Source organism: Syngnathus scovelli, chromosome 21, assembly GCF_024217435.2.
Source record: "Syngnathus scovelli strain Florida chromosome 21, RoL_Ssco_1.2, whole genome shotgun sequence".
Lineage (NCBI taxonomy): Eukaryota > Metazoa > Chordata > Actinopteri > Syngnathiformes > Syngnathidae > Syngnathus > Syngnathus scovelli.
The window spans coordinates 4,628,570-4,654,787 of NC_090867.1; the positions used below are offsets into that span (position 1 = coordinate 4,628,570).

The 26,218-nt window shown below is 44.6% G+C and overlaps 2 protein-coding genes across 15 annotated transcripts; one reads left to right on the forward strand and one right to left on the reverse strand.

Annotated features, from left to right (window-relative positions):
• Positions 1-14,699, forward strand: grid2ipb (glutamate receptor, ionotropic, delta 2 (Grid2) interacting protein, b). Of its 7 annotated transcripts, none has more exons than XM_049758223.2 (26): positions 1-94; positions 1,198-1,451; positions 1,519-1,848; positions 1,924-2,078; positions 4,731-5,012; positions 5,734-5,819; positions 6,590-6,659; positions 7,200-7,352; positions 7,418-7,573; positions 7,643-7,794; positions 7,864-7,998; positions 8,218-8,303; positions 8,431-8,581; positions 8,940-9,232; positions 9,314-9,352; positions 9,660-10,373; positions 10,447-10,596; positions 10,680-10,767; positions 11,165-11,254; positions 11,723-11,919; positions 11,985-12,140; positions 12,216-12,302; positions 12,365-12,494; positions 12,564-12,682; positions 12,754-12,918; positions 12,997-14,699. In XM_049758223.2, the coding sequence occupies exons 2-26, from the start codon at positions 1,206-1,208 to the stop codon at positions 13,066-13,068; spliced, it is 4,302 nt and encodes a 1,433-aa protein (XP_049614180.1). In that variant the 5' UTR covers positions 1-94; positions 1,198-1,205; the 3' UTR covers positions 13,069-14,699. The 7 variants fall into 7 exon arrangements, with proteins under 7 accessions (XP_049614180.1, XP_049614176.1, XP_049614178.1 ...); XM_049758219.2 differs by lacking the exon at positions 1-94 and adding an exon at positions 361-827; XM_049758221.2 differs by lacking the exon at positions 1-94 and adding an exon at positions 361-827 and having other exon boundaries at positions 11,177-11,254.
• arhgap17a (Rho GTPase activating protein 17a) lies at positions 14,085-26,217 on the reverse strand. 8 transcript variants are annotated; one of them, XM_049758233.2, is made up of 22 exons: positions 25,780-26,217; positions 22,769-22,808; positions 20,825-20,929; positions 20,693-20,725; positions 20,245-20,321; positions 20,052-20,163; positions 19,913-19,989; positions 19,716-19,833; positions 19,307-19,375; positions 19,141-19,222; positions 18,765-18,892; positions 18,395-18,506; positions 18,247-18,328; positions 18,071-18,151; positions 17,884-17,997; positions 17,712-17,803; positions 17,436-17,583; positions 16,906-17,172; positions 16,651-16,775; positions 16,068-16,571; positions 15,974-15,995; positions 14,085-15,597 (listed from the first exon to the last, which is right to left on the reverse strand). In XM_049758233.2, the coding sequence occupies exons 1-21, from the start codon at positions 25,830-25,832 to the stop codon at positions 15,991-15,993; spliced, it is 2,424 nt and encodes an 807-aa protein (XP_049614190.1). In that variant the 5' UTR covers positions 25,833-26,217; the 3' UTR covers positions 14,085-15,597; positions 15,974-15,990. The 8 variants fall into 8 exon arrangements, with proteins under 8 accessions (XP_049614190.1, XP_049614189.1, XP_049614185.1 ...); XM_049758232.2 differs by lacking the exon at positions 15,974-15,995 and having other exon boundaries at positions 16,906-17,133; positions 25,780-26,216; XM_049758228.2 differs by lacking the exon at positions 15,974-15,995 and having other exon boundaries at positions 16,906-17,169; positions 25,780-26,216.
• Position 26,218: the final 1 nt, after the last annotated feature.

Here is a 26,218-nt window from a genome sequence, read left to right on the forward strand (position 1 = left end):
ACTAGTTCGGGCTCTCATATTACAGCTCATGTTTCAAATGGGGGGTAAAAAGAAAAAAAGTAATGTCCAGGAGCTTTTGACGCTGACGAAAAAGGTATGAGCTGCATGTTTCTAAACATTCCTTTGCATTTTCTCTTTTGCTTGTAAAACCGACTAACTGACATACTGAAATTGTTGATTTCAGATGTGCTCATTGCTGACTTTTTTATCAATATTAAAGAAATTGAATCATTATTCATAATGCATGTGTTTCAACTAGAAGGAGGTGGAGGTAGGGCAACAGATTCAACACATAATCCATCTAATCCTGCAGTTTTAAGTCTTAAATGGCCCCTGCTGCTTCTTAATGGACAGACTGCAGAGCATTCAAGTGAGCTGACGTTCCGATTAGTGCTCATCATCAGGCTTCCTTGCGTAATTCTGGGCCAGGAGCGGTCCCTCGGAGAGCCACCTAGCCAAAAGAAGAGGAGGCGGAAAAAGACACATGGGTGTATTTATAGAAAAATGAGGGCCTTTTTGGAGAGTGAATTATTAAGTGAAGTGCGCGGGTGCAAGCGTCCCAGTTTTCTGATTAACACGGCGAGCATCTTGGGCCCAGAATGAGACGGAGGACTAACTCCTTCACAAACACACCGAGAAGCTGGACTCGCTTTTCATGGACGTTGTCATTCTATTTATGGGGCTTTGGGTCAAGGGGTGATCAGGTTGATTATTTGGGAAGACAAACTGGATCTACAATTAGACTGTGAAGATGAAGAAATTTTTGCAAAACAAAAAAGGCAGATCTTCATTGCGTCAGCCCAAACGGAGTCAATCCAAAGATTTCTGTGAGTGTTTTTGCTGTGTTCTATTGTGAATCCCAATTTTGTGCATTTATGTTCTGATTTAATGACTTCATGTACGTCTCTGTTGTGTGCTGATGGGAACGTTGATAGTGGGAATTTGTCTGCAGGGGTTATGAAGGTCTCTATCTCTACAAAGACTCGATTTAATTGGCTCTCATGCAGTCTGTGAACCAGGTCAGGGACCTCTGGTGGTCCAAGGTGGAGAAATCCACTCTGCAGTATAATTAGAGGTGATAGTAGGAGGGAGTAGAGATTGCAGTCGTGTCAGTTCATTTGAACGTTACAGTTTGAGGAGCTTTTAAGCGGTTTTCCCTTTCAATTGATATTAGCTAACAACACCGCCCACCTTCAGTCCTCAGCATGCCGACATCCAACCAGGGCTGGCCTGAGGAATTTGGATTCCAGATTGGCGGTAATGGACCAAGCTACATCTTATCTGTAGAGGAAGGAAGCAGTGCCCAGTTGGCCGGCCTTCAAGCCGGAGACCAAGTGTTGGAAATTGAAGGCCACGATGTGTCGACGCTGGGGCCGCAAGCTGTCGTTGCCATTGCTCAAACTCAGAGGAACATCCCTCCCAGCATTGGAGTCGTGTCTCGCATACAGCAGGTTTGACATCATTATCATAATTATTTCATCTATCGTTTTGTTTTTTACGGTATTTTTTTATTTACAGATGGACATCACACCAGGCGCTGACGGTCGTTACGGTTTCACCATAGTAGGAGATCGCCCCCTGCTGGTGGAGGACTGCTCCCCCTTCTCCCCAGCCGGCCGTGTGGGTTTGAGGGCAGGCGATTGCGTCATGGAGGTCAACGGCATCCCCGTCAGGCAGCACGAGATGGCTGCAGCGCTCATCAAGTCCACCCAGGGGAGGACGTTACGCTTGGGTGTGCTAGGTCTCGGTGCGAAACAAAAAGCCAGCATCGGCGTTGAGGAAAGTCAGACAGGAGGGGAAAACCCAAAAGCGGACCGTAAACACAAGGCTCTGGAGTTCAACAGGAAGGTAAGCAGACATGTTGGAATATTTCCACTCGCACTAGAATGGCACTCAATTGGATGGTGATTTCATCACCGGCAGGTTGAGCGGCTTTTAAGCGACGACCCAAATGTGAAGGAGAAACTTTTCAGCGTGTTGAAGCAATACGCAGCGGAGAAGAATGTCGACTGGTTGGCCTCAGTCTTGCCCGAAATCCTCATCACTGATGATCAACGTCAGCTGATCTCCAGTATCAGGTGAGAAGTTTCCACTTATGTCTAACCATGTCCAGACAGAAAACAAATCACTTGAGGCACTTGCTGTTGTTTAGGATTGGATTAGCCACACTTTGGATTTAGGTAGGTTCCATCTGTTAAATCCAGAGTGACCCCCTCTTTGTTTCATTCCTATGATACTTGCAATCTGATTTGCTCATAATGGATATGATTGACTGGCCGTCCAACCAATCAGCTAATCAGTCCATCTTATTTCTTTTTTTTCAAATATCGTTGATTGTCAGTACCATCTGGTGTTTTAGGATATTCATAAAACTGGAATCACTCCAAAAAAATCCATTCCAGGCAGCCAGAATTACCTGTTTTGTCTGCTGGCCAAGAGAGACTGCAGTCTTATTTTTTTCCCCCCACAGCTTGCACTTCTGAGCCAATAAAAGCGGCCAATTATTCTCGTACTACTCTGGCCGGTTACCCACAACTACTACAGTGCACTGTAAGAAGGCTTTCCAACATGGTATTTTTTTTCTTTCCAATTGCGTCACAATGGTGACATTTGAAGTCTGACTACCTTTGCTCACTCATGAATAATTCAGCGGCACAGCCACTTATAATGCTTTATTTGTGCTAATGAAGGGCACTAAGATAAATTTGCCTTTCCACAACTCTCTCACCAAGGGGATATTTGTCTTCTCCTCTGTTGTATTTTCCTCTCGCTCCAAGCCCCCCGCCTCCTCTCTGCGGTCCATCCCCACCTGACACTCGGTGGTGGAGGACTCCTGCATGATCCTACCCAATATCTTTTATCGCATTGATTCCAGTCTGAGGTGTGCCCGATACTGTGTTGACTAGTCGACGGTTCTGCTTGCTTTTTGGTATATGTTTGGAACCATGGGTGAGCGTTGAAACGATGAATTGCCTTGGGTGAGTACACAGGTTTTTTTTTTTTTAATCTTTCTAGTCCCTATATTTATGTTTTGGATGAACTGTATTACATCTGAGTTTTTATTGATTTTCAGCTATGAATGCTGTATAATTACCATTCATCATTATTACAGTTATTGTCTGTGGCTTCTATTCTTTTTTTAATCTTAACTCATTTGGGTGGTTTAAGACTCCAATAAAATGTAATCTTGAAATTAGATATACCGATGTAGACAAAGGCTAAATATAGATTGGCCAAAACAAGGAAGAAAAGGCGCAATTACCGTTTGCTGGAACTTCAGCACCATGGATAGCGCCAGTGCAAAGCGTGACGAAAAACAAACAAATACAATCAAAATTTAAAATGTAGTTGTTTTTAATGATGTAGAGCTGATATAATAGCTATTTTTATCAACACGGAGACAAAACAATAATAATAATAATAATAATAATAATAATAATAATAATAATAATAATAATAATATTGTGTGTTTTCATTTCCCTAAGTGCGAGTTTTGCAGATTTTTTTATCCTAAAATTATTTCTTTAATTTTGTCATCCAAGAAACACTTATTATAATGTTTTTTTTTCTTCTGCCTTTTTTGTTTGCACCAGAGAAGTATCACATTTGCAGTTTAGCTTCATTTGCCTTCCTCTGAGTCACATCTGTGGGCCTCCACTTAAAAAGAAACGAGGTCTGCTCTTTGTAGTTTTCTCCTCGTCATTGTTCCCTTTGGAGAAATACACCCCTGCTTCCCTACTTGCTTCCTCCCCTCCAAGCTTCTATCAGACAATTATAAATTGTTTCCGCCTTATAATCGAGGTCAAATCGGGACACTCATTTAGTTTGACTAGAAGCTGGAAACTTTTTTTTTTTTTTTTTGATGAGATGGCTGTTTTAACATGTCAGTCACTTTACATGTGGGAAAAACAGCTTGGATTAGAAAAAAAATCTAAGTACACACTTGAGACATATCTTCATGGACAAATAGATGACACAAGCGACAGATACAAAACAGCAAGGGGCTGCGTGGGTGTCGACACCTACATGGCTGCTGCAGAACATTTATTTAAATCCCATGGTTCTGTTTTTGTAGCTGCTGGTCTCAGCGTCAACACACACATTAGCAGTGTTTTGGAAAAAAAAAATTGAAATGGCAATAAATGGACGGATGGACAACGGGTACAATCTTAATTGCCTATTGTCGCTGTAATTTGCGTAAAATGAACAGAGCACAATTTAAATGGTCTTTTACAGCACGGCAAAAAAAAAAACAGGTGGGCAATTTTGTTCAATTAGTAAAAGTGGCGAGGTCTTCGGGTCAACAAGATGATGACAGCTTGCTGCTTTGGATTTACGCTACGGTGACGAATGGGCGGAAGTGTGGGAGATGCTGTAGATGGAGAGAGAGAGTGAAAAAGAGGCAGAGGAATCCCATGCTCATACACTCCCACACATTTTTCTCTTGCTCTATTCAGGCTGCTGCAGTCACACTAGCCAGAGTCAATCTCTTTGACTTCTCCTTCAACTCACATCAATTTTTGCTTCCTCTGAGAGCTTTCAAACAAGGAAAGATTGCCAGCGTGTGTTAAAAGCTCTTCCCTTTAAATTGGAGGCCTAGAAAGATTATATCGGATGTAAACATCGAGGGGCAACGTGGTGGACGTGTTTCCCTAAGTGGATAAAGTTAGATCGAGATCTTCAACTCTGCTCGCCTTCGTGTTTTCTTCACATGTTGCCATGTTGGCCAGAATCTTCATTCCCAAGAAGCACCGGCAGCGCTTCGACGATTCCGTCTCTCAGAACGTAATCAACAGGCTGTGCCGCAGCAAGAGCATCAGCGAACCGCAAGGAAGAATCCGTCGCAGCCGGAGTGAGGATCACTCGGACCGTCACCGCGGAACCAAACGGGCCAGTTCGGTGCCCCGGGATGGAGGGGAGCCCGGTGGGAGGGGCGAGGGGGAACGAGAGAGAAGCCACAGGAAGTCGGTCTCCGGGGTACAGACACACCCCCCTATTGGACCTAATCAAAGGTAAGCTCAAGCTCACACAACGGAAATAAAATGAAGATGGATGTTTAGTATTGGTGTACTTCTTCTTTCACTTGTTTCAATTTTTATCACTTGAATAGCGCCCCCTCAGGATGAATTAATATTGCTGTAGCCTATCAATGACATGACGTGTGACTGTGGCATGTTTTTTTTTTTTTAGCCATTATCCTAAATATAGTTGGGATAAAAATGACTAAATGTTTGTGTGCAATGGAATCTTGGCATTGAGCAATGCCAGATGTACTTTTAAAGGGTTTCAAAAAGCCATTGAGTCCCCTAGAGTTATGTTACGTAATAGTCGAGGGAGGAAGGGGAGGGGGGGGGTCATGATATGAGTGTGACGAGTTGCTTTCTATAAGATTACTTGGGGAATCAAAATGGCTTCTAGCAATCTTTTGGTGCACTTTTACATCGTGGACCCCCCCCCACCCACCCATCTACATGTACTTATGTAAGCGCTGCCAACCTATAAAGAACATTTTTTTTTTAGCCTCTCTCTCGCCCCTGTTTACTTCTCAAAGAAGCTTGCCTTGATTCATCACCATGGCAACCTCTCTGTTCCTGCAAGACCGTATATCCTACATGTATATATTTATTCCCTTGTGTTGTTCTCCCCTGGAGTAAACAACAATAGATGTTAAAAATAAATGCAAAACTGCACTTATCCCATATTCTTAATTTCACAATGCACTTTTTTCTACAGGCTCATTCGTGTCTACAGAGGCAAAAAGACTTTTGGCTTCACGCTGCGAGGTCACGCTCCAGTCTGCATCGATTCAGTCATTGCAGGTGTGATTCTATCTTTGAATCCACTTTTCAGCCCAGTGTGTGTGAGTGTATGTGTGTGTGTGGCGGTTGTCAGTTCCTAGGCTTGAAGGCCATCTTTTGTTAATAATGAATGCAGCAGGAAGCTGATTTGACTCAGAGTTGAAATAAGAAAAGATAAAAGCACCATGACAACATTTTTGCTGAACTCAAACTTGAGAAGTGGTTTTGTATTCACCATGGAATTGAGATAATTAAGATAAAAAAGCACTGGAGGGGGGGCTGTAGGGGCACTGATTCTCCCTCAAGGAAAAAAATCCTAGCTGTGCCAGTGAACAAACAAAAATTCCTCTGTCTGGACATGTGAGCGTAGGTTTATTTGCCTGCGTTTGTTCCTGCGCGTGTTTCATGATGACAGCACAGCTCCCACCCACCACTATCTCCCACCATCATGTGCTGGTGAACACGTTGACTCAGTGGGCCTTATGGACGTCGGTATGGAGATGGTGGAGGTGGCAGGCGTGACTCTCATCGTGATTGCAGATCTTCCGCCGAGAACCAGAATCTCATCTTTCACACTATGACACCCGATGGACACTCATATTTAGTTTCCCGTGACAACGTTGTTACGTAACAAAATGTCACATGGACATCAGATTGTTTGTCGCGTGTTAGACAGACTGACGAATTCTAATGAGTCACAGTAAATCTTGTTGACAGCTTAGAAAGTCAAAATATTTATACCGTTAATGGATTACAAGTCTAATTTTTTTTTGTCTTTATCACTCTATCAGATAGTCCTGCTGAAGAATGTGGACTAAAACCGGGTGACCGCATCCTCTTTCTCAACGGACTGGACATGAGGTCAGCTCATGTTTTCTATTCTTAATATTAATAACAGCAGCTGTATTCTAATGCAAGTTTCCCTTACTCTAAATTTTTTGTATTGCCCACTGCTGCTGTGTTAGATAATCCATCACAGAGCTTTTTTTTTTTTGGGTTACTGTCATCGTCTCGAACTCATTATATCACCGTAGCTGCATTGAGACTGAATATGCTGCCAGTGTCAGCTATAAATCAAAACTTCACAATGCAGCAAGATGAGCACATCTATCTTTTTTTTTTTTTTTTTTTTTTGCTGCTCCTGCTGCAACTGTTTATATAAGCATAACTTTCCTTGTGGGAGGCGTCGTAGTTCTTCTGCGTACTTTACAACTTCTTGACCTATGACACGGGTGGGAGTGAGAATAAAGAATAGTAATATTAGGAACACCTATTTAATGACACGAGGTTCAATATTTGGATGAACTTAGTGTACAAAATAATTAGTATGAGTCATCGTTTGTCTCTGCTATGACTCAAAGAACATTTGTTTAGGCCGCCTTCCATTTATTCCCTGCGTAGGAACTGTTCCCATGAAAAGGTGGTATCAATGCTGCAGGGCAGCGGTGCCATGCCCACCCTGGTTATAGAAGACGGTCCGTCTGAGTACTCCTCAGACCCGACAGACCCGGAGGAAACTCCGACTCTGTCTTCCAACACTTTGCCGCGCTCGAGGTGAGTTACAGATTTTTGATCACGTGACGTACGAGTGTGTAAAAAAAAAAAAAACTGTCGCTCAGATCTCCTATCCTGAGCTCCCTCCAATGGGTGGCGGAGATCCTTCCACCCAGCATTAAAGTCCATGGGAGGACATTTAGTCAGCAGTTGGAGCACTTGCTGACAATTCAGGAGCGCTACACTGTCTGTAAGGCCCTGGAGACTTTTTTCCAGCACAGGTCAGTTTCAATTCTTAAGCAAAGAAAAGTCGCTGTTGCCTTGGTAACTGTATTATTCTTTTGGGGCAGGAATTTGGATACGCTTATCGTCGATGTGTTTCCAGTATTGGACACGCCGGCGAAGCAGCTGATTTGGCAATTTATTTATCAATTGCTGACTTATGATGAGCAGGAACGTTGTCAAAGCAAGCTGTCGCGTTTTCTGGGTTTTAAAAGCAGTGGTGAGTTGAAGCGTTTGAATTTATTTGAATGGATTATTTTTTACATTAAGGTTATATTTTGTTTTGCAGCTGTTTTAGATCCTGATGCCAGTTCGGAACACCATCGGAGGAGCAGCTCCATGCGAATATCTGGGACGTCGTATCGTGGCGGAGTGCGAGAAAGAAGTTCGGATGACTGTATTATCGGAACGCACCTGGGAATGGGTAAAAGCTTCACACTTAAAATGTTGTCGACATTTTCTGACCTTGGAATTTTCCTTTTTTGTCACACCACTTAGCCTTGCCAGTTGCTATTAAAAAAAAAAAAAAAAAACGGCCTTGCATGGCTTTTCGCTCTTCCACGCTATGCTTCATCCTCTCCCCCTGTCTCAGCTGGGGAAGGATGCTAGAGGATGTCACTCCTCATGCTTTATTGTGCTTCAGGAATTCATGTGGATGAATGTGGCAGTCAAGAGGAGAGGCAGTCAGGAGATGGAACCTCCTTCCCTGAGTCTCCTGACCTCAGTCACGTAGGTATCATGCCTGCCCGCATTGGCATTAGCCAAGCTTGCTACTCTCATATTTGAAAGTCTGCTCTGACCTTCAAAGTGGAGTCTCCGCCCCCTTTTTGTGTGCTAATCATGCTTCCATTCATAGATGTCAGGCGTGTACACAGAGCTGGAAAATGTGTACGCAGGGAAGAGCGTGTCCCCATTGCACAGGGGCACCCCGGCGGAGTCCGAGGGGCCGGGACAGACCGAGGCTTACGGCCGCTCTCTCTCCCCCCTCACTCTCCCCCCTCTCGCAGGTACTCCAAACACCCACACGCTCCAAAAGTGCTTCACTTGCCATCTAGACGGCGTTTGCTTCTAATTCAGTCGGGCCGGGATGGCAATGATGTCACGGTTACATAATCAAAACACTTATGTGACCATCGTGGCCCAATGTTTTAGTCATTTGTTTTTGGAGTTGTTGCAGGGGTGGCAAACTATGGTCCGAAGGCCAAATTTGGCCCGTGAAGACAAATTGTGGATTGACTTTGCGTCAATATTAAAATTGCAAATTGTCTTCACTTTTAAGAAATACTGATTTTTATCACCATTGATCCTTTTTAAACATTTGAACAGTAGTCTTTGATTTCATAACTAGTTATTGTTACCTTCCAGGTAACCGTAAATCGGGCTTGTCCCTCACCTGGAAGGAGCCCCTCCCAACCAGCGTCTACGGGATGCAGCATCAAAGCAGCGTGGAATCCAACCCCTACGTCAGCTTAGAGAGCCCCCCGACTTCACCCCAACACAGCCCCGGCACGTTGGGCCGCCGCAAAAAGCTCTTCACCTTTTCCCGCCCGCCCCGAAGCCGCGACACCGACAAGTTCCTCGATTCCCTCAGCGAGCAACTTGGCCACCAGGTCACTTTGGTGAACGACTACGTGCCGGGCGAGAACGATTATGAGGAGGTGGGAAATGATGATGATTATTTTTTACTTAAACTATGCATGACTATTTTTATTTAAACTACACTTGTGTCACGTGAACAGATATATCAAGGTGCTTGTTTCAGAAGAAGAAGTGTACCTGTAAGTAAAATATGATTCAAGTATTGGTAGAGTTTAATTAAAGTAGATCTGCCTTATAAGGACTGGAAACTCATTGACATTGCATTCCATTTCACACACAAAAATATTTGCTTCCCCTGCACGGTATAGTCAAAATCAAGAATGGTGTAAATATGTTGTATTTATTTAGTGCATGTGTTTTACCTGCTGAATAGAAGACTGATAGAAGAGTAATTGCGGTGCAAGCCTGGAAAGAAACACAAAAGAAAAATGTCAAAAGTTTGGTCATGTTAATTAATTTTTTTCTAATTGTGGTTTCCTTCCTCAGATGAGCTTCCCAGAAGATCAGGACATGGGCTTCATGCATCGGCAGCTCAGTAGTGGCAGCAGTGAGGAGCACAGTAGCAGCGATGAGGTTTCTTCCCCCTGCTACTCTTCTGGCTCCGAGCACATCCCCCCTCCCCCTGAGCAGAGCCCCCCGCCTCCTCCACCCTTCCAGGTCTTGTTCCCGCCTCCGGTCCAGTTCACAGATCCCGTCCCACCCGCCCGTTTCTCACCGGAACACGTCCCGCGCAGTCGGATGCCTTTCCATCCTCATCATCCCATCATCCCCCCTCCTCCGCCCCCTTTGAGGACCCTCCTGTCCAACCGATCTCCCCTCCACAAGGTTCCGCCTGCCAGGGAGGACGCCACCGGACGGCGTTTCCAAACACTATCCCACGGCCGCACCACCTTCACCACCACCACAATCCTGCGATCATCCCGCCCCGGCTACCTCCCCCGCCAGCTCAGCCAACCCCAACCCATTTGCCAGCCGTCCCCCCAGCCGTCCCCTCAGACATTGCGGCCTAGCCAGCTAGTCCTGCACAGGCACCATCAGCTCCACCACCAACACAGCTACCAGGGGCCGATGCCTCCATCCCTCGAAGATCATAACCCAACGCAGGGTCACAAACAAGACCCTGCCTCATTTCACAAATCTCCAAACTCTCACGCCACCCTCTCCAGCCACACCCTCAAACAAGAACCGGACTCTCAGCAGGTAACCACACCACTAAATAAGCCTTCAAAACAACACCAGTGGATCAAGTTTCCTACATATATTCTTATTTCAGGCTGCTCCACCTCCTCCACCACCTTTGCCCCCGCCCTGCGAGCCACCCCCTCTGCCTAAACCAGGTCAAGCCTCGGACACCAACCACATGAGCGTGAAGAGGCTGCGCTGGGAGCAGGTGGAGAACTCGGAAGGCACCATCTGGGGTCAGGTGGGCTCTGTCATTCATGCCGTCAAATAACGAGAAAACTATTCCCCGCGTGGAGAATACAACGTATCGTTGTCTCTGTTCAGCTCGGAGAAGATTCCGACTATGACAAGCTGACAGACATGGTGAAGTATTTGGACCTTGATCAACACTTTGGAACTCAACGCAGATCCAGTAAGTTGGATGTCTTCTCATCTTTGTGTATTGTCATCGACATTTCACTCCACTAGCGATCCAAATTGTGCCCCTATTTTATTTTTTTTCTAGTTGGACATCACTATCTGTGTTTATTGACCTTGTTTTGCTTGTATTTTTACAGTCCCATCAATCACATAGATGAGGCTTGCTCCATTCTCCATAAGGCACCAATTTTAGTGATAACACAGTTCTGGTGCGGAAAAAGACAAATTGTAGTCATCAGTCAGTGACCTTTGACCTCAAGAAAGTCACAAGACAGAACTGTGTTATGAGCTTATCATCCTGGAATGTGTGTGTCTGCGAGTGTGTGTGTGTGTTTTATTGATCCCCGGTGCCTGGAGAGCACATCCTCACACCGTTGTTTAATTACCAGTGTCTCCATCAGAGCCGACCTTCCTGCCTGAGAACTTTAAAAAGAAAGATGTTGTGGAGATTCTGTCTCACAAGAAAGCCTACAATGCATGTGAGTACAAACAAAAAAAAATAATTAAAAAAACTTTTTTTAAAAACAAATTTTCATTCAAATAAATTTTAATTTTAATTAAAAAAAATATAAAAATGAAGTAATTTTTTAAAATAAATAAATCTGGATTTCATAATAGGTCATCTTGCAAAACGGTTTCCAACGGAAGCCCTGTGTTGCCATGGCGACAGTTGCCTTCTTCTGTGCTCATTGTTTTTTTTAAACAGAAGATGGTTTGTTAAAGTGCTTTTTTTATTAGCATTAGCGCTAGCTGTGCTTTGGCTGACTATTTTAGTATTTTTATCACTCCATAATGTGAGTAATCATTAGGACTGTTGCCATGGCGATGGAGGAAATCTTGCTACCATTCGCCTCAAGGCTTGAAGAACATCCCCGAGGCTTCCGCCATAGCAAGCCAGCATTCTTCCAACCCTCAATTTTCCTGTCAACCTCCTTCCTTTCTCATAGCCATCCTCATCGCCCATCTGAAGCTCTCCCCCGACGAGCTCCGCCAGGTCCTGATGGACATGACCACCGACAGGCTGGAGCCCGCCCACATCAAACAGCTGCTCCTCTACGCCCCCGACGAGGACGAAGTCAAAAAGTACGAACAGTTTGACCAGGACCCAGCGAAACTGAGCGAGCCCGACCAATTTATTTTCCAGGTAACCACTACACAATGCTGACAAGAACCAAAATTTGAAATACGATAAATTGGCCTTTATTCCAGATGCTGATGGTGCCTGAGTATAAAACCCGTCTGAGGAGTCTCCACTTCAAGACCACCCTGCAGGAGAGGATGGAAGAAATGAAGGTGGCCTATGATTACATCTACAAGGCTTCAGTGGAACTGAAAACCAGCAAAAAATTGGCCAAAATACTCGAGGTGACAGCACTCAACACACTCGTCGCTTCTTCTTCAGTTTTTCCATCCTTTGACACTGCTAAGCTCCGCCCACAGTTTGTACTTGCAATGGGGAACTACCTCAACAACGGTCAACCCAAGAGTCACAGGACAACCAGTTTCAAGATCAACTTCCTCACCGAGGTACCATCTTTCGTCTCTTATTACCGATCGATCGTGTATAATGGTTTCATTGCGTCTGCTAGCTCAGCACGACCAAAACGGTAGATGGGAAATCGACTTTCCTCCACATTCTGGCCAAGTCTCTGTGCCAGCATTTCCCAGAGCTTCTTAACTTTTCCAGAGACCTCACCACGGTGCCTCTGGCAGCCAAGGGTACGGTATATTATTTATTTAATTTTTTTGCCTCTTAAGTCGCTTTTTAAGCGTCTCTTGCTTCTCCAGTGAACCAGAGGGTGGTGACCACAGAGCTGAGCGACCTTCACGCCATCATCCAAGACATCAGAGCGGCTTGTTTGAAAATCCCTCTCACCGCTGAGGACCACTTTGCTTCTGTCATGAGTGTACGTTATCTAAAATACAAAAAAATATTTCAGTCTAGATTAAAATAATAATACTGTGTGATGTCTGGCAGAGCTTTCTGGAGAACAGTCACCCCGCAATCCAGTCTCTGGAGTCACTACAGAGCAGAGCTATGGAGGAGTTCTCCAAAGTGGCTTCTTTCTTTGGAGAAGATGGCAAGCGCACCAGCACAGATACATTTTTTGCCATTTTTGCAGACTTCATTTCAAAATTTGAGGTGAGTGAGTCAACTGGGACACTCTTCATTTTTCATTGGGATATCAAAATACAGGAAATTATGGATTTGTCATTCCAGAGAGCGCTCAATGAGACCCAGACTCCGGAGAACCCAAAAAGCCCCAGATTATCATCCCCTCTGGCTTGGTAGATACAACGCAGTCTGATTCCCACAACCGAAGTGCCAAAAATCACACATGGAACTAGTGACGCCACAAACAAACCAAGAGTCACTTCTCCTGCAGAAAGAATGTCCAACATCCATGTGGGAGATCAAGGGGTGCCCTCTTGTGGAAGAGAGCTGTTATTGCAGGTGCTCAGTACAACTGTCCTAAAAATCAGCCTATGTAATTTATACTACTACAGATGATAGCCTAGATAGCGACAGATATTTATTGTAAGAATATAAAAAATATATTTTGTGATGTAAGAAATTAGCAGGTAATTCATGACAGTTTGAAAATAGGAAAGTTTAGGTTCCACGTTAGGGTGTCAAGGAAAAAAAAAACAATTATTGCAGAAATAATATAGCTCCTGAATTTTCCAAATAGAAAGGTTCTGCTTGTGTTAAACAAACAAAGGACCTGTAAATGATCCATTGTAAGTGCTATTCTGGTTACCATGGCGACCTCATGACTCATCCACAGTGTACCAGTAGCTGCGGTGTACTCTGTGTTGTATTATTGAAATTGTAAATTCCCATGTTTTGGCTATGCACTGCTCATTGTTTTCCATCGTGACCGCCCGGGTGGGCCTCTGAGCTCTGGTTTTGATTTGTTGATGAAGAGTCACTAAACTGTATTTTTTTTTTTTTTAAGCATTGCAAAGTGGCTTGTTAGCTCTTTTAAAACTCAACCAGAGCTGCTGCTAAGTATCGTAACCGTGTTTGTGGTCTAAATCGGTTGCATGTTGGTGCGGGTTATAGCAAACAACCTCCATTTTAAAAATGAACATATTGTAATTCTATGGAGCAAGTTGCCCCCCCCCCCTCCCTTTTGTCTGTTTTGTGTTTTTAGTAGAAGTTGTGTGATAGCTTGACCGCCTACATTTGAGTTAAAGCTTTTTTTTTTCTGTTTTTGATTGATAAAACGATATGTCACTCATAAGCAAGGCCTCTTCCGTCTTATTTATTATATATATAAACAAAAGATAGAACTTTTACATACCTGAGTTCTTCATATACTTTATTTTCTTTGGAAAGGGTGTATAACCAAGCATTCATATCACAGATTTTATTCCACATTTCATCTGACCGGACGAGAAACATACAAAACTATGGAGCTTAAAAACGCAGCATCAGCACTTCTAGTTTAATGGCATTTTTTGGTCTTGATGTGCAGTGTGGGTAGGGGAGGGGGGGGGATATAAGGCATTGAGTCACACGAGCCGAGAGAAGAAATAAGGACATGTGATTGTCTCAGGGGCGTTGGGTGGGAGGGGGTCACATATTTTCAGGGCAACTGCAGCATCCAAGACTTATTCCATTGGTACCATTTTGTGTGTCAATCCCTAAAAACTGAACCTCTGCATTGCACACAAGAAAGCGAGCTAAAGAGAACAATCCTATCCATTCGATAAAATATCTCCCCTGCACGTCACTACCGAGGTGACACAACATTGTGTTCTCAGCTCAGTGGGGAGTTTAAAAAAAATAAAATAAAAAAATTGGTGGCCTGTGCTCATGTGCAACATCAGCTTCAGACAGAGGCATTTTTACAGAAATAATCCTTCCGCTTACATTCATCACACTTGAAGAAAGGCAAAAAAAAAAAAAAATTAAAATACTGACTGCTTGAGGCTCGGCGAGGGCGACACCCCGCTACTTACAGTCTCGAAAGAATCGCGACAGGTTTTAGGGAGTAGCTACACCTTCCTATGACATCCCTGAAACACCAAGACAGCTTCTCGGAAATACTGCAGTAATACCAAAAAAAAAAAAAAAAGAAAAAAAAGCTGTTTGAGCATTTATTTAATGTACTCTTGTGTTGTTTTGCCCTCACTAATATGACAAATCTGTGCACGTCACTGAATTGTTTTATAAGTGAGAACAAAGAAGACACGAGGCCTTAAAATGGCTATAGAATAAATGCTCAATAAATCTACAATGCTTTCATCCTATTAAGGCTTTATTTACATGTAGTGACTGCAGCAAGTGTGCCGAGACACAGGGAATGTATGTTTAAACTTTGGAGGTAAATAAATACAAGAGAGCAAGAGAAAAAAAAATGAAAAGGGGGAGAAAAAAAAAAACGTTTGAGATGACTGGAAACCTGCAGTCACCGCTAAGTTTTTGGTTCCACCCTTTGTTATTTCATGTTTCCAAGGCCATTTTTTTTTCAACATTAAAAAAATAAACACATAAAAAATCCCAAAGTAGCATATCATTGTCTTTTGTTTGCCAACTAACTCTAATGTTAGTTGGCGCTAAGATGGAGGATTTTTTTTTTTTTTCCATGGATGTTTTGGTAAAATATTTGGAAAAGCCAAGCACACAAATCCCCGCAAAAAAAAAATCGGCAGAACAGTGTGTGAGTGTGTGTCCTCTCTTATAGGACGGTGCTCTCGCTGTCCAGCTCACAGTCTCTGGAAGGAGGCGGCGAGGAGACCGGTGACGGCTGCGGGTCGGCGTTGAACTCCGGAACCAGAGTCCGACTCAGCCCTTTGAAGGTCATAGCCGGGTCTGAAAACCAAAAGAATAAAAGTTAACACACATGATTCATGGGACACGCGTGTCAGTCCACCCAGATGTGTGCTCCTCATCCAAAATTCATGCACGTGACGTAAAGTGCTGCAAGTGAACCTAAGAGAGTTCCACCAGTAGGTGGCGCTGTTGGCTTTGGGGTGACGACAAGCAAATAGAAGGTGAGATGAAAAAGTGTGATGGGTAGTGACTCCACATGAAGTGAATGTTGCGTTGCAAAAGAGGGTCATTTTCATGAGTCGTGCACGCACGGATGTAGCGTGTCAGCTTTCGATACGTGATACGCCGAGAAAAGACGGTGTCGGATGGCCACAGTGACACAAAGTACATGTCGGTGAACTACTGAACTACAAACCTCTCACACGAGCTTCTTTATCCTGTTAGAAATGCAAATGTGACCGTTAGCGATCGAGCTGGAGGAGGAAAATGATGCGAGAGAAGCGGCTCACCCATCATCTTGTAAGCGGCGGCGCAGATACCGTTGGTGTCGCTGGCCATGGGGTTGGGCTGCGGAGGCGGTGGCATGCTGGGCCGGTTTCGGGGTTTAGGGACTGGCCGCGGTCGGGGGAGCGAGCCCGTCTGGTAGGGCGACGGGGAAGCCGGGGTGACGTCTGAGCTGGGGGTGACAGGCGGCGGAGGGGTATCCGGAGGGGTGGGGGAGTCCGGTGGCGAGGGGTCCGCGCTCAGAGGATCCCCAGCAAGCTGAGTGGGGGAACTGGCTTGCGTCGGCGGCTCCGGGGGAGGATGGCTGGGGGCTTGGATGGGCGGCTGGTTACTGGAGTGGCGCCGGGGAGTGCTGTACACCTGAGAGTTGGGGGACATGGAGGTCGGGGAGTGGCTGGACAGGGGTCTTGGAGGGGGGCTTAAGGGCTGGGATGAGTTGACTGAAGTGGACGGCTGGCCTGGCGGAGGGTTTGGCGGCTTGGGGGGAGCGGGGGCCTGTTTCTTGAAAACTGAGGATTGTGGGAGGAGGTGAAAATCATTTTTTTTGTTGATGGACTGACTCATGACTGCTTTCGTGAGTGCTCTCACCTCGACGCGTCATATGCGGACTGGTCGTGGTGCCCGTCTGGCCGGCGGATTGGCTCCCTGCTCCAGAACCGTTCCGCTGAAGCAGGGGGGTCGGTGCGGTTGTGGAGTCTCGCGGCTTTGAGTTGCTTGATGGAGGCATAAGAAGACAAAATTTAAAGTACAGAATCCCACACATGCAGGAGTTTGATGGAGTAATAAAAGTCCGTTGTCCCTCACCCTCCCAGAGAGCAGCAGAAGCAATCAAGCAGCTCTTACCTTAGCTCCTCCGTGTTCTGTGCCAGAAGCTGCTGAGCAGCAGCGAGCGCGGCGAGACCCTGTGCCAAGCTATGATGGCTGTCGGGCCCCGCCGCCCCCGGCTGGGGCTCGGCCGAGGGCTGCGGGACCTGCCCGGCGCCTTGTCCCTGCCCCGTAGCCTCCACAGGGGGTAATGGTGGCTGGAAGGCGGGTGAGGTGTGCTGCTTTCTACCTAAGGTCGTACTGCCTCTACGGAGGGTGTGGTCCGAGTACTTGTTAGAGGTGCTACTGGGGGGGGGGGGGGGGGGGGGCGAGGACGGCGGAGAGAAAGTGAAGAGGAGACAAACAGAGAACACCACAGCAGTGATTACACCAGAAGAAGAATCATCATAAACCCAGAATGAACCCAACTGTGTGTGAGTAGGGGTTAGCAACTAAAAAGCAGAAAGGTTAGTTTGTGGGACCCCCAACAAGCAAGCAAAATCAAAGCTAGCAAAGCAAAGTGCTTAAAGGCCAGCTAAACAAACAACGGAAAGTAAAAAGCTGTTTACTTGTCTTTGCGGCTTGAGTCTGTCTCCGGGCCCACCAAACTGCCCGGTCTCTTCCTCTCAATTGTGCCACTGTCATAATCCAGATGATTGTTATGGTTGGATGAGGGTACGGGCATGGAGAACATGCCAGACACGTTGAAGTCCACATCTGAAAAAAAATCAAAACATCTTGCTCTATTCATTGGAGAGACTATTAACTGTGAAGGAGTACAGGCCTTAAAATTGTTCAGAACCAGCTCCAAACTTCTCTGGGACGTAATGAAGACCTGAACCTACCCTCGGGAAAGAACCAATCAGCATGCTGGATGATGGGTTCTATTATGGACACCACATGCACAGATGTAGCCGCAGCCATTTCTGCCAAACTCCTGAAAGCAAGAACATTTTTATGGTGCAATGTTAACAGAATTTTTTTTTTTTTTTCTTCTTCCATCATCATCAAACTCACCCTTCCGTTTTAGCCCAGAGCAGATTAGGTCCAAGGACAATGGCGATGTTACTAGGAGTCATTTTGTTTACTTCACTATCCTGAGCCAGTTTAGTGAGAAACTTCACCAGATACCTACACACCGACGACAACGTCAGATAAAAGTTTACAATTGGTGAAGCATTGTGGGAATTGAGGGCTGGTTTACCTCAGGTTGTTTTTGTTGTTTTTAGGTAGCTTATCGCATACAAGCCACAGAGCCTGAAGCCTCTTGTCCGAATCTGATAAACTGAAACAGAAGAAGCAAAGATGCACACTGATGATATTTTTTTTTCCTTATCATTTGGAGGAAAATAAAAAGTGAAGGTCACATGTTTGTCTTGCCTGCATGCTTGTGTCCATTCATCATAAAGTTGGTGGGTCAATAAAGGTTCAGGGAGTTCTCTTAAGTAGGACTTCAGTGCTCCTAAAATTGCAGAAATATTTCAGAATTTCCGTCGTAGATAAAGACGAGTTCCGCTTTGGCTCGTACCGGCGACGGCATGGGGGTCGGAGTAGAACTCTTCCAGTTGTGAAGTGGAACAGTCCAGCGCTGCCTTGAGCTTTTTTAGCTTGGATGCCCCAGCTGCAATTCTGAACAGACCCTGACCACAAAGAAGACAAAATTAAGCAAAACCAAATCGAAATTAGGAGACAATTTTCATTAATCATCATGCTAGCTGAGCGTGCGACGTTTCCACATACGTAAACAAGCTATTTTAAGCTCCCTCTCCGTTAGCGGAACGGTTAATCGCGTCCACGGCACCGTGTGAGTTTTAATGAGCTGCGTCGGCACTTATTTCACTTCAGGCAGCAAAACAAACTTTTTTTTTTTTTTTTTTTGGGGGGGCTGCTTTATGTACCTCTTCCTTCATGCCAGTCTCTAATAGCATCATGACACAGGCCTCTATAGGCAGGGCGATTTCCCTCCCGCTCCTTTTCAGGTGTTCATCCAGCGCAGTGCCAAAGGCGGGCTTCTCAATCCATGAATCTGAATGCAAATAGAGAAATTCCTCATGAGCACTCCATCATGATCCTTTTTTTTTTTTATTCAAAAACATTTGACTGTCACTCTGCTGTGGCCTGGAATTGGTCGAGGCAGCGTTTTTGTGGGGTCAACAGTTTAGGTGAAGCACTAAGTCAGCAGGATTTATTGTGCGGCTGTTTTGTGTGGCAGGTGTTGCGCAACTCAACTCTACACATTGAGCTGTGTGTAAAAAAAAAAAATGTTTGCTCTACCTTGTTGAGCCTGAATGGTTGGTAACACACTCTCCAGTAAAGTGAGAGATTTTCGATGATATTCCGCCTGCGCTTCGAGAAGCTACGGGAAGAGGAAAGAAGAAAAGGATGACAAACCAAACGACATTCCCACGGAAGCCAACGTGGGTTGACTTATGGAACTCACCGTTAAGAAATAACAGGCGTAGTCTCCTTCCTTTGAGAAGAAACTATACATGTCTGCAGCAAGTTGGTCCTATTCAGGAAAAAAAAAAACATAAAAAGTGAGCGCATGCTCGGTGAGTCATAAATCCTCCTGTCAGGAAACACAACTCTACCCGAGCAGAAAGTATGACTTAGTTCTTGCAGCAGAGCGACACTAAAACACACCAATGACCAATTTCAATAGACGACACACGCAGGCGGAAGCTGACGGGGCATTTTGGGACATCCGCGTGCGTCAGCAAACTGGCGGGGAAGGCCCGAAAGGTCTTGGAATGTTCACTCGCTGCTGTACTGTTCCGCCGGGGGCCTACGCAGACTATAAAAGGACAGCCGGTATTCCTTTTAAAAGTCACCTGATTGCTTTTGTTTACCTTGCAAACTTCCATTTTGTTCATGGCCTCGTCCACCTCCTCCTTGAGAAGGTCCGCCTTGGCTGTCAGTGCTTGAGTGTTTGTTCCTGAGATTATCGATTTGGTCGCCTGCAACCATCTGCGTTTGGAGACGCCGCAATGTCAACGAATGAGTCGGAGCGGGAAAAAAAAATAAAAAATATGGCGACGAGACAGACCTCGCTCTGGCGGAATCGTAGTCCAGCACTAACTTGGCCAACTGTTTCCTCTGTTTCAGAATATTAGGGATGTCCACCTACAAGAACATTTTTATTTGAAAAATCTGATTCATGACCCGCTTCTTATTTGGTTTCTGACCTCGGCAAGCTGGCTGAGAGGATCCAACACGTCTTTCTCTATCTGCAGCTCGTGCTGCATCAGTTCGGACGCCAGACGACTCTCGGCGTCCCCGCATACCTCCATCATCTTCCTGTCGGTGCAGATTGGGACAACCTTGTGATTTTTTTGGAAGCGAGGAGGAAAAGATTTGTCAAGCGATGAGCCAACTCACCCTATTAAAGAGTCTTCACCCAACTGATTTCCACCTTCCACCATAGCTTGGGACAACGCTGTCAGGGGAAGCTTTTTCTGCAGCGGATGGAAGAAAACCAAAATTAGATTAGTCTCAATCCGAAGCACTTGAAAATCAACCACAGTTTGTGTTCCTATTTCAAAAAGCGTGAGGTCGAGTCCGATGGAAATGTCATCGAGACTTTCCATCGAGAGGTGCATTCACAAAGTCAGGAAGAGGAAGTGAGCTTTCTGAGAAGAGAGCGGGAAGTTTAATGGGACACAAGAGGTGACTAGATGAAGTGAAGTTTTCTTTCCAAGCACCTTGAAAACAGGCAAAATGTATGCGTCCACCCAAAAAGTCATGCAAAGTGAATGGAAAGAGCTAAAGACAGTTTATATTTTTTAAAACAGGCTAAGATGATGGGACATTTTTTATTTTTATTTACCTGACCATTTCCTGTATAGAGGCGTGGTACGGACTGTAGTGAGTGAAAAAAACAAAAACAAAAAAAAAACACCATAACGGATCAAGTTGCTATCTGGTGTTGGTGTTGGATCAGAACCAAAAGTCCACTCACGTGTCTTTTCTCGGCATCTGCGCCGATGTGTCCCTGTAGACATGAGACCATTTTTTTGTGTGTGTTGTGGGACACCACACGCACCAACTCCATCCGCCGCTCAATCTGTTCGATAGGACAAAAAAAATATTTTGCTTGATGGCTTTGAGTGGATTTGCCTCGAGGGGAGTTCAAAGTTCAGCCGTGATTGATAAGGCCGGTTCCACAGAGCAACGTTGGAATGTTATCTTGAAAGGCTCATCGGAAGCGTTTCCCATGGCAACGGTGGCCGTGCAAAAAAAAAAAGGGCGTCGGGGTTACACAGACTTTCTCCTGTCTGCGGCCCGGCGACACAGATCCGCTGTGTTTGCGATATAATACTCTCATTGATTAGCCGGTCAATGATGGGAGTCACAGTTATTTTGGTCGGAGGCCAAGTGAAGGTCCTTGTGATGCCAGGTGCTCGAGCGGGTCGGTTAGCGTCAACAATGTAGCGCGGCATTTCCCTCGAGGAAATAAGGAAAAGGCTGCTTTATCTCTGAAAAAGCTGGCACCAGTAAAGGAAGAAAGCTGGGCTGAGTTTTAAAACAATGTTCCATGAGAACACCGGGGTCTGGAGGGGACCAAAAAAAAAAAAAAGGGAGGATCAAGCAAATTCCAGACAATTGTGTTCCAAAAACAGAACCGAGTCAGAATTCCACCGCCTCCATAAGCCGCCCCGTCTCCTTTTGGCCTCCCGCCGCTCTTACGTCACTCGTGACCCGTGGCGGCCCCCGGCATTCCCCAAACAGCTGGGTCGAGTAGAAACTCGCCAGACGCACGAGATCTATATAGCGCTACTCGGGGCTGAGCGCGGTTCGTACTTGGCGCAAAAAAACAAAAAGGGGATTCCCTTTATGAAGGAAATATTGGTTATGCATAACTAGGAAATGGCTTCCTTTCAAAACAGGAAACAGAATTTTCCAAAGGGTACCCACAGGGTGTGTCTCACCGGTTCTAAACAATTTGGGACAATCCCATGACGTACTACAGGCCAGGGAATCCCAGAAACAAAGAAAGTGCCTGTCTTGTTACCTCTATTTGTTTTTTGGTTTCTAAGAGAAAGGTGAAAAAAAAAAAATGACTCACTCAGGGTGAGGTTAAATGTCAAGACTAATTTGCTGGCAATGGAAAAGTGTAGCAGAGGTTGCTTGGTTAAATTTCAAAGGAGCAAAACAGAAAAATGATTTTTAAGACATATAAATCCAAAAATATGATGTTTGCTTATGTGTCGCTTATATAACAATTGCTGCAATCTTGTTTTCTCAAAGCGACATACTTGTGTTTGACCTGCATGGACGGCAACACCCAGTTGCACACAAAGAAGCTTCATGGCTGGAATGCCTTTGGTGAGCTGCCACTATTTGGCGACAACTCCACCTGTTTCCTCAAGCAGAGGTGTTAACAGGCACAAGGAGATGTTACACAGCACGCTGACCTCTGACCGCATGGCTCGGGGCTTCTTTGTTATTGTGGAAGTGTTTGGGCGAGTGTCCGTCAACAGTTCTTTGTTCATTGGGAAAAAGTGAAATCATAAGATATCATTTGTTAAATTTAACCTAAATACATATATTTTTCCTATATTTATTTTTGCTGTGTTAAGTTGTTTTTACTTGAAATTAAATTGTCAAATTTGCTTATTTTAAAATTTAAATTATATTATATAGTTTTATTCTGTTGGCAGATAGTTTTTTAGTTTTAGTTATTTATTGCAGTATAGATCAAGTGAACGTCATCACTAAAAGAATTTAGCACGAAATTTGTGCTTAATAAATCTTTTTTTTTTGTGAACAGGACGCTGTCACAGATTTTTGTCAAATGCTAGAAAGAAAAAAAAACATGTTGCATGAGCAACACGTAACAGATGCAGCCTTTCCCTGGATGAGGTAACAAGTGGTCACAGCCAAAGTCAGATTAATGGTTTACCTGTAAAAGGTCATCGCTGAGAACTTCTGTTTTCTCCGCTCTGCCAATGAGAAAGAAAAACAAAAAAGGAATCCATCAATACCGAGAAAGCAAAAGTAGCCATGTTGGATGAAAATGAATGAAAATGATTTGGGAACGTTATCTGGTACAACCAATTCCACAAAAAATAGACATTAAACAAAATACTAATTGCGAAAACATGGCACCGGTTCAAACAGGGAGTTGTTTCAGCTCCAATTTATATGTGATGACTCACACATGGAGAGCAACAACACAGCGGTGCCCTACCCGATCCTATAATTAGTCAGCTAATAGTTGGGCCTGGTGAGGTCAGACAGATTAAATTCAATTAAAGGTAGAGGGCGCAGTGAGAAAGAACTAATGCTAACACCTTCAACCATTGCTACTGTGACTCAGCAGACTGCAGCAATGCATAAATGATAAAATATGGGTTGTTCTCAGAAAGCGTGGTCCTTTAGAATCAATGGATTTTACTTGACTGTCAGCCATCTTGAATCCGCCACTCACTTTCCTTGTCGCTAAACAAGATGGTTTGACTGAAGTCAACCTGTAGACCCTCTTGAGTCTGCAATTTAGGTAACAGGAGCTTTGAATGAGGCTGTGGTCTTGATGAACTGTAGTAACCCCATCAGAGCTGCAGAACAGCTGCTTTCCATTACAAACATGGAGGCAGAGAGCAGGCAGAAACAGCGAGACTGACACAGACGGGGAGGATAGTTTGGGGGTTCCATGGAAAGAAACACAAATACTGAGGTTCGGGGATGGTGGGGGGTTACGAGCGCTGAAGTAATCGAAAGAAAATGCATGGAAAAAAATAATAATAATCATGACGTGCAGAGAATGAAGCTGCGGAATAATGTATATGAACTGAACAGAACTTTCTGCTCAATTTGGAGGGGAAAAAAAACATTATAAAGTGGGATTGTGAAGCCACGGTGTGGGATTACTTGTTCCGCTGTACGCGTTCAGACGAGACATTTATGTGGTTTGGGTGAAATACTAATTGATGTAGTCATCAAACATGCTGAGCCTGTAACCCTGCATTCTCAACCAATCTAACGTGGACTGTCTTGGCTGCATGGGAATAAACCTTTGGCCAAAACGCGTGTTCCATCCCCAGTTGGGAACGGTAACCATGGTGATTTACTATCAAAGTGGAAGTGGAGTAACAGAAGCCTGCCACCGGAAGCACAATAGAGCTTCTGTTAGCAGACACCCCGCACAATCAGCGAGCTGACGAGCAGGGAGGGTCTTACTCTTTGCAACAGTTGGCAGCTTGAGGCAGACAGTAATGGATACTGGACCTGGATGAAAGGAACCGAGAGAATCGTTGACCGACTCGGCCCGTGTTATTTCCTCTAATGCAACTGACCATGTGAGCAATCCATCTAGCGCTGGACTAACGCTAATTGTTGTTGCGCAACAATAAATGAAGTCATGATGCAGAATTTTTTAAAACTCGTTCACTGCCATTGACGGCTATAGACGTCCATTTTAACTGAGCTGGCAGTGACTTAGTTAACCATTAAAGAACCAAATATTTTGAATGGAAAATATTAGAATTAGCGCCAACTTTTCAACTTTTTCGGTCTCACCCATTTCAACTGGATGAAGAGCAAACTTTTACGGTTGAACAAAAAGCCGTCTCGTCTCGCTTGTCACTAAACCATCTGACACACCTTACAGTCCCTAGGGCAGAGTCTCTTGACACTCAAGAAAACACCCATTTTCCCTTTATTCAATTGTGACATTGAGTCAGGAGGAAGTCGCCCTTCTGACGAAGACTGAATTAGTTCAGATTGCATAATGCTTAGTTAGCTGAGGCATCAGAAAGGATTATACAATGGTTTAGAATGTGAGATCAATATTGTGCTGATTAATCAAACCAGATCAACCAAGTCAACAATTACGGATGTTTGTCTTTCACCGGACTTTAATGCCAATCTGAAATAATCACGTGTAGCTTGGCCATGCATCAATCTTGCCAACTCGGCGCCTCTTGCTAGAATGTGGCGGTTTGTCTCTGGGAGGCAGTTTCCTGTTTGCAAAAGCAGCAGAAGGAGAGATTTCCTCTCAGAGGCCGCATGCTGGACATAGCATACTGCCTTTTGCACAATCGCAGGAACCCAAGGGGGGCAGCCGAGACGCAGACACGAATACATGCAGTACTCCAAAACAGCATATTACCTGGAGGAGAGGAAGGAGACTTGCTCGTGCGTGAAAGTAATGCATTCTCTCATGCGTCTGCTTTCTGCATCAAGTTCCTCTCAGCTTTAATTTACAACTGGTTTAGCGTATGAAAGCATATTATGAGGATACCAGCCGCAGTGGCTCTTAAAGCTACTGAGTGAACATTATAGGCGTGCTCTTGTTTAGGTGCTACACACGCTGTTCATAAAAAGTACAAGAGGTTTTTATAATCACAAATATCTGCAGACATTATGAATAAAGTCAGTCAATTAAACACCATCTATAAATGACTTCCAGTCCGCTTTACATTTAATTGGCATGTCATTTATAGACGCACAACTATGTCAATAATCATGAAAAGTATGCGTAGATTGTGCTACGTCTTATCTTCAAGCATATTAAAGTCATTATCTTATGATAAGGTATGATAAGGTACACATAAGGAGCATTGTAATTGCATCTCAAATTATTAGATTGCTTCATACAAGGTTAACAGGCTGGGTTCGAACCTGGAACCTCATCTTACTGTTGCTTCTACATGCTGTAATGCAATTGATTTTTTTTTTTTCAAGAATCCCTTTTTGCTTTGAACTAATTTGGGAACTACTGCAAAAAAAAAAGAAATAGAAAAAAAACCAACAACACATCGTCTCCATTCATGTGACATTCCTTTCACAGCCCCATAGCAAGACTTCACTGTTTGAAGGAAAAGTTATGAAAGATAACACAATGCGCACACCTTATAAAGTCATATTAAGGAAAATAAACAAGAATAAATAACGCACAGTTGCAATACTTGCCTGCCAACTGTTTGATTGGCGAGCTGCTTCATGCGATTAAACTGCTTCTTCATTTTCTGTTCCGTTCCAGTCGAGTCCTCCGAAAGTTCACACTTGGAAAAAAAATGTGACTTGAGATTGTCATGAAGTTTGCACTGCCTCTCCCCGTTTTCAACTTTGCCAGCTGTCGCTATGACAGGCAAAACATGCGCGAGCCATTTGAGCCTAAAGCCAATTAACAAGAGTTGGTAGCTTGTTAGCTTCTACGTTCGCCTTTCCCAAGTGGAAATGTCTTCTGGATGGTGCAACGGCATGGTCCAAGAACTTGCTCTTCACCGGTTGCGGCGACCTTTTGCAGGGGCCCGGACGGTGCCCGGTTGTTGTTCGCTTGGTGACACCCGCTAGCCGACGAGCTAATCCGTCAAAACGCTTTTTCCCCCGTGCAAGAGGAGAGAGTGAA

What these genes read in the sequence shown, in the direction of transcription:
- arhgap17a (XM_049758227.2), bottom strand. Translation starts at nt 25,832, where the DNA reads ATGAAGAAGCAGTTTAATCGCATGAAGCAGCTCGCCAATCAAACAGTT. An exon ending in TCTATACAGGAAATGGTCAG is followed by an intron (nt 20,322 to 20,692) that starts GTAAATAAAAAT and finishes CATCCGCTGCAG; the next exon opens with AAAAAGCTTCCCCTGACAGC. An exon ending in AACCATTCAGGCTCAACAAG is followed by an intron (nt 18,893 to 19,140) that starts GTAGAGCAAACA and finishes ATTTGCATTCAG; the next exon opens with ATTCATGGATTGAGAAGCCC.
- grid2ipb (XM_049758219.2), top strand. Translation starts at nt 752, where the DNA reads ATGAAGAAATTTTTGCAAAACAAAAAAGGCAGATCTTCATTGCGTCAG. An exon ending in TGGAACTCAACGCAGATCCA is followed by an intron (nt 10,768 to 11,164) that starts GTAAGTTGGATG and finishes TTTAATTACCAG; the next exon opens with TGTCTCCATCAGAGCCGACC. An exon ending in CAAGAAAGCCTACAATGCAT is followed by an intron (nt 11,255 to 11,722) that starts GTGAGTACAAAC and finishes CCTTTCTCATAG; the next exon opens with CCATCCTCATCGCCCATCTG.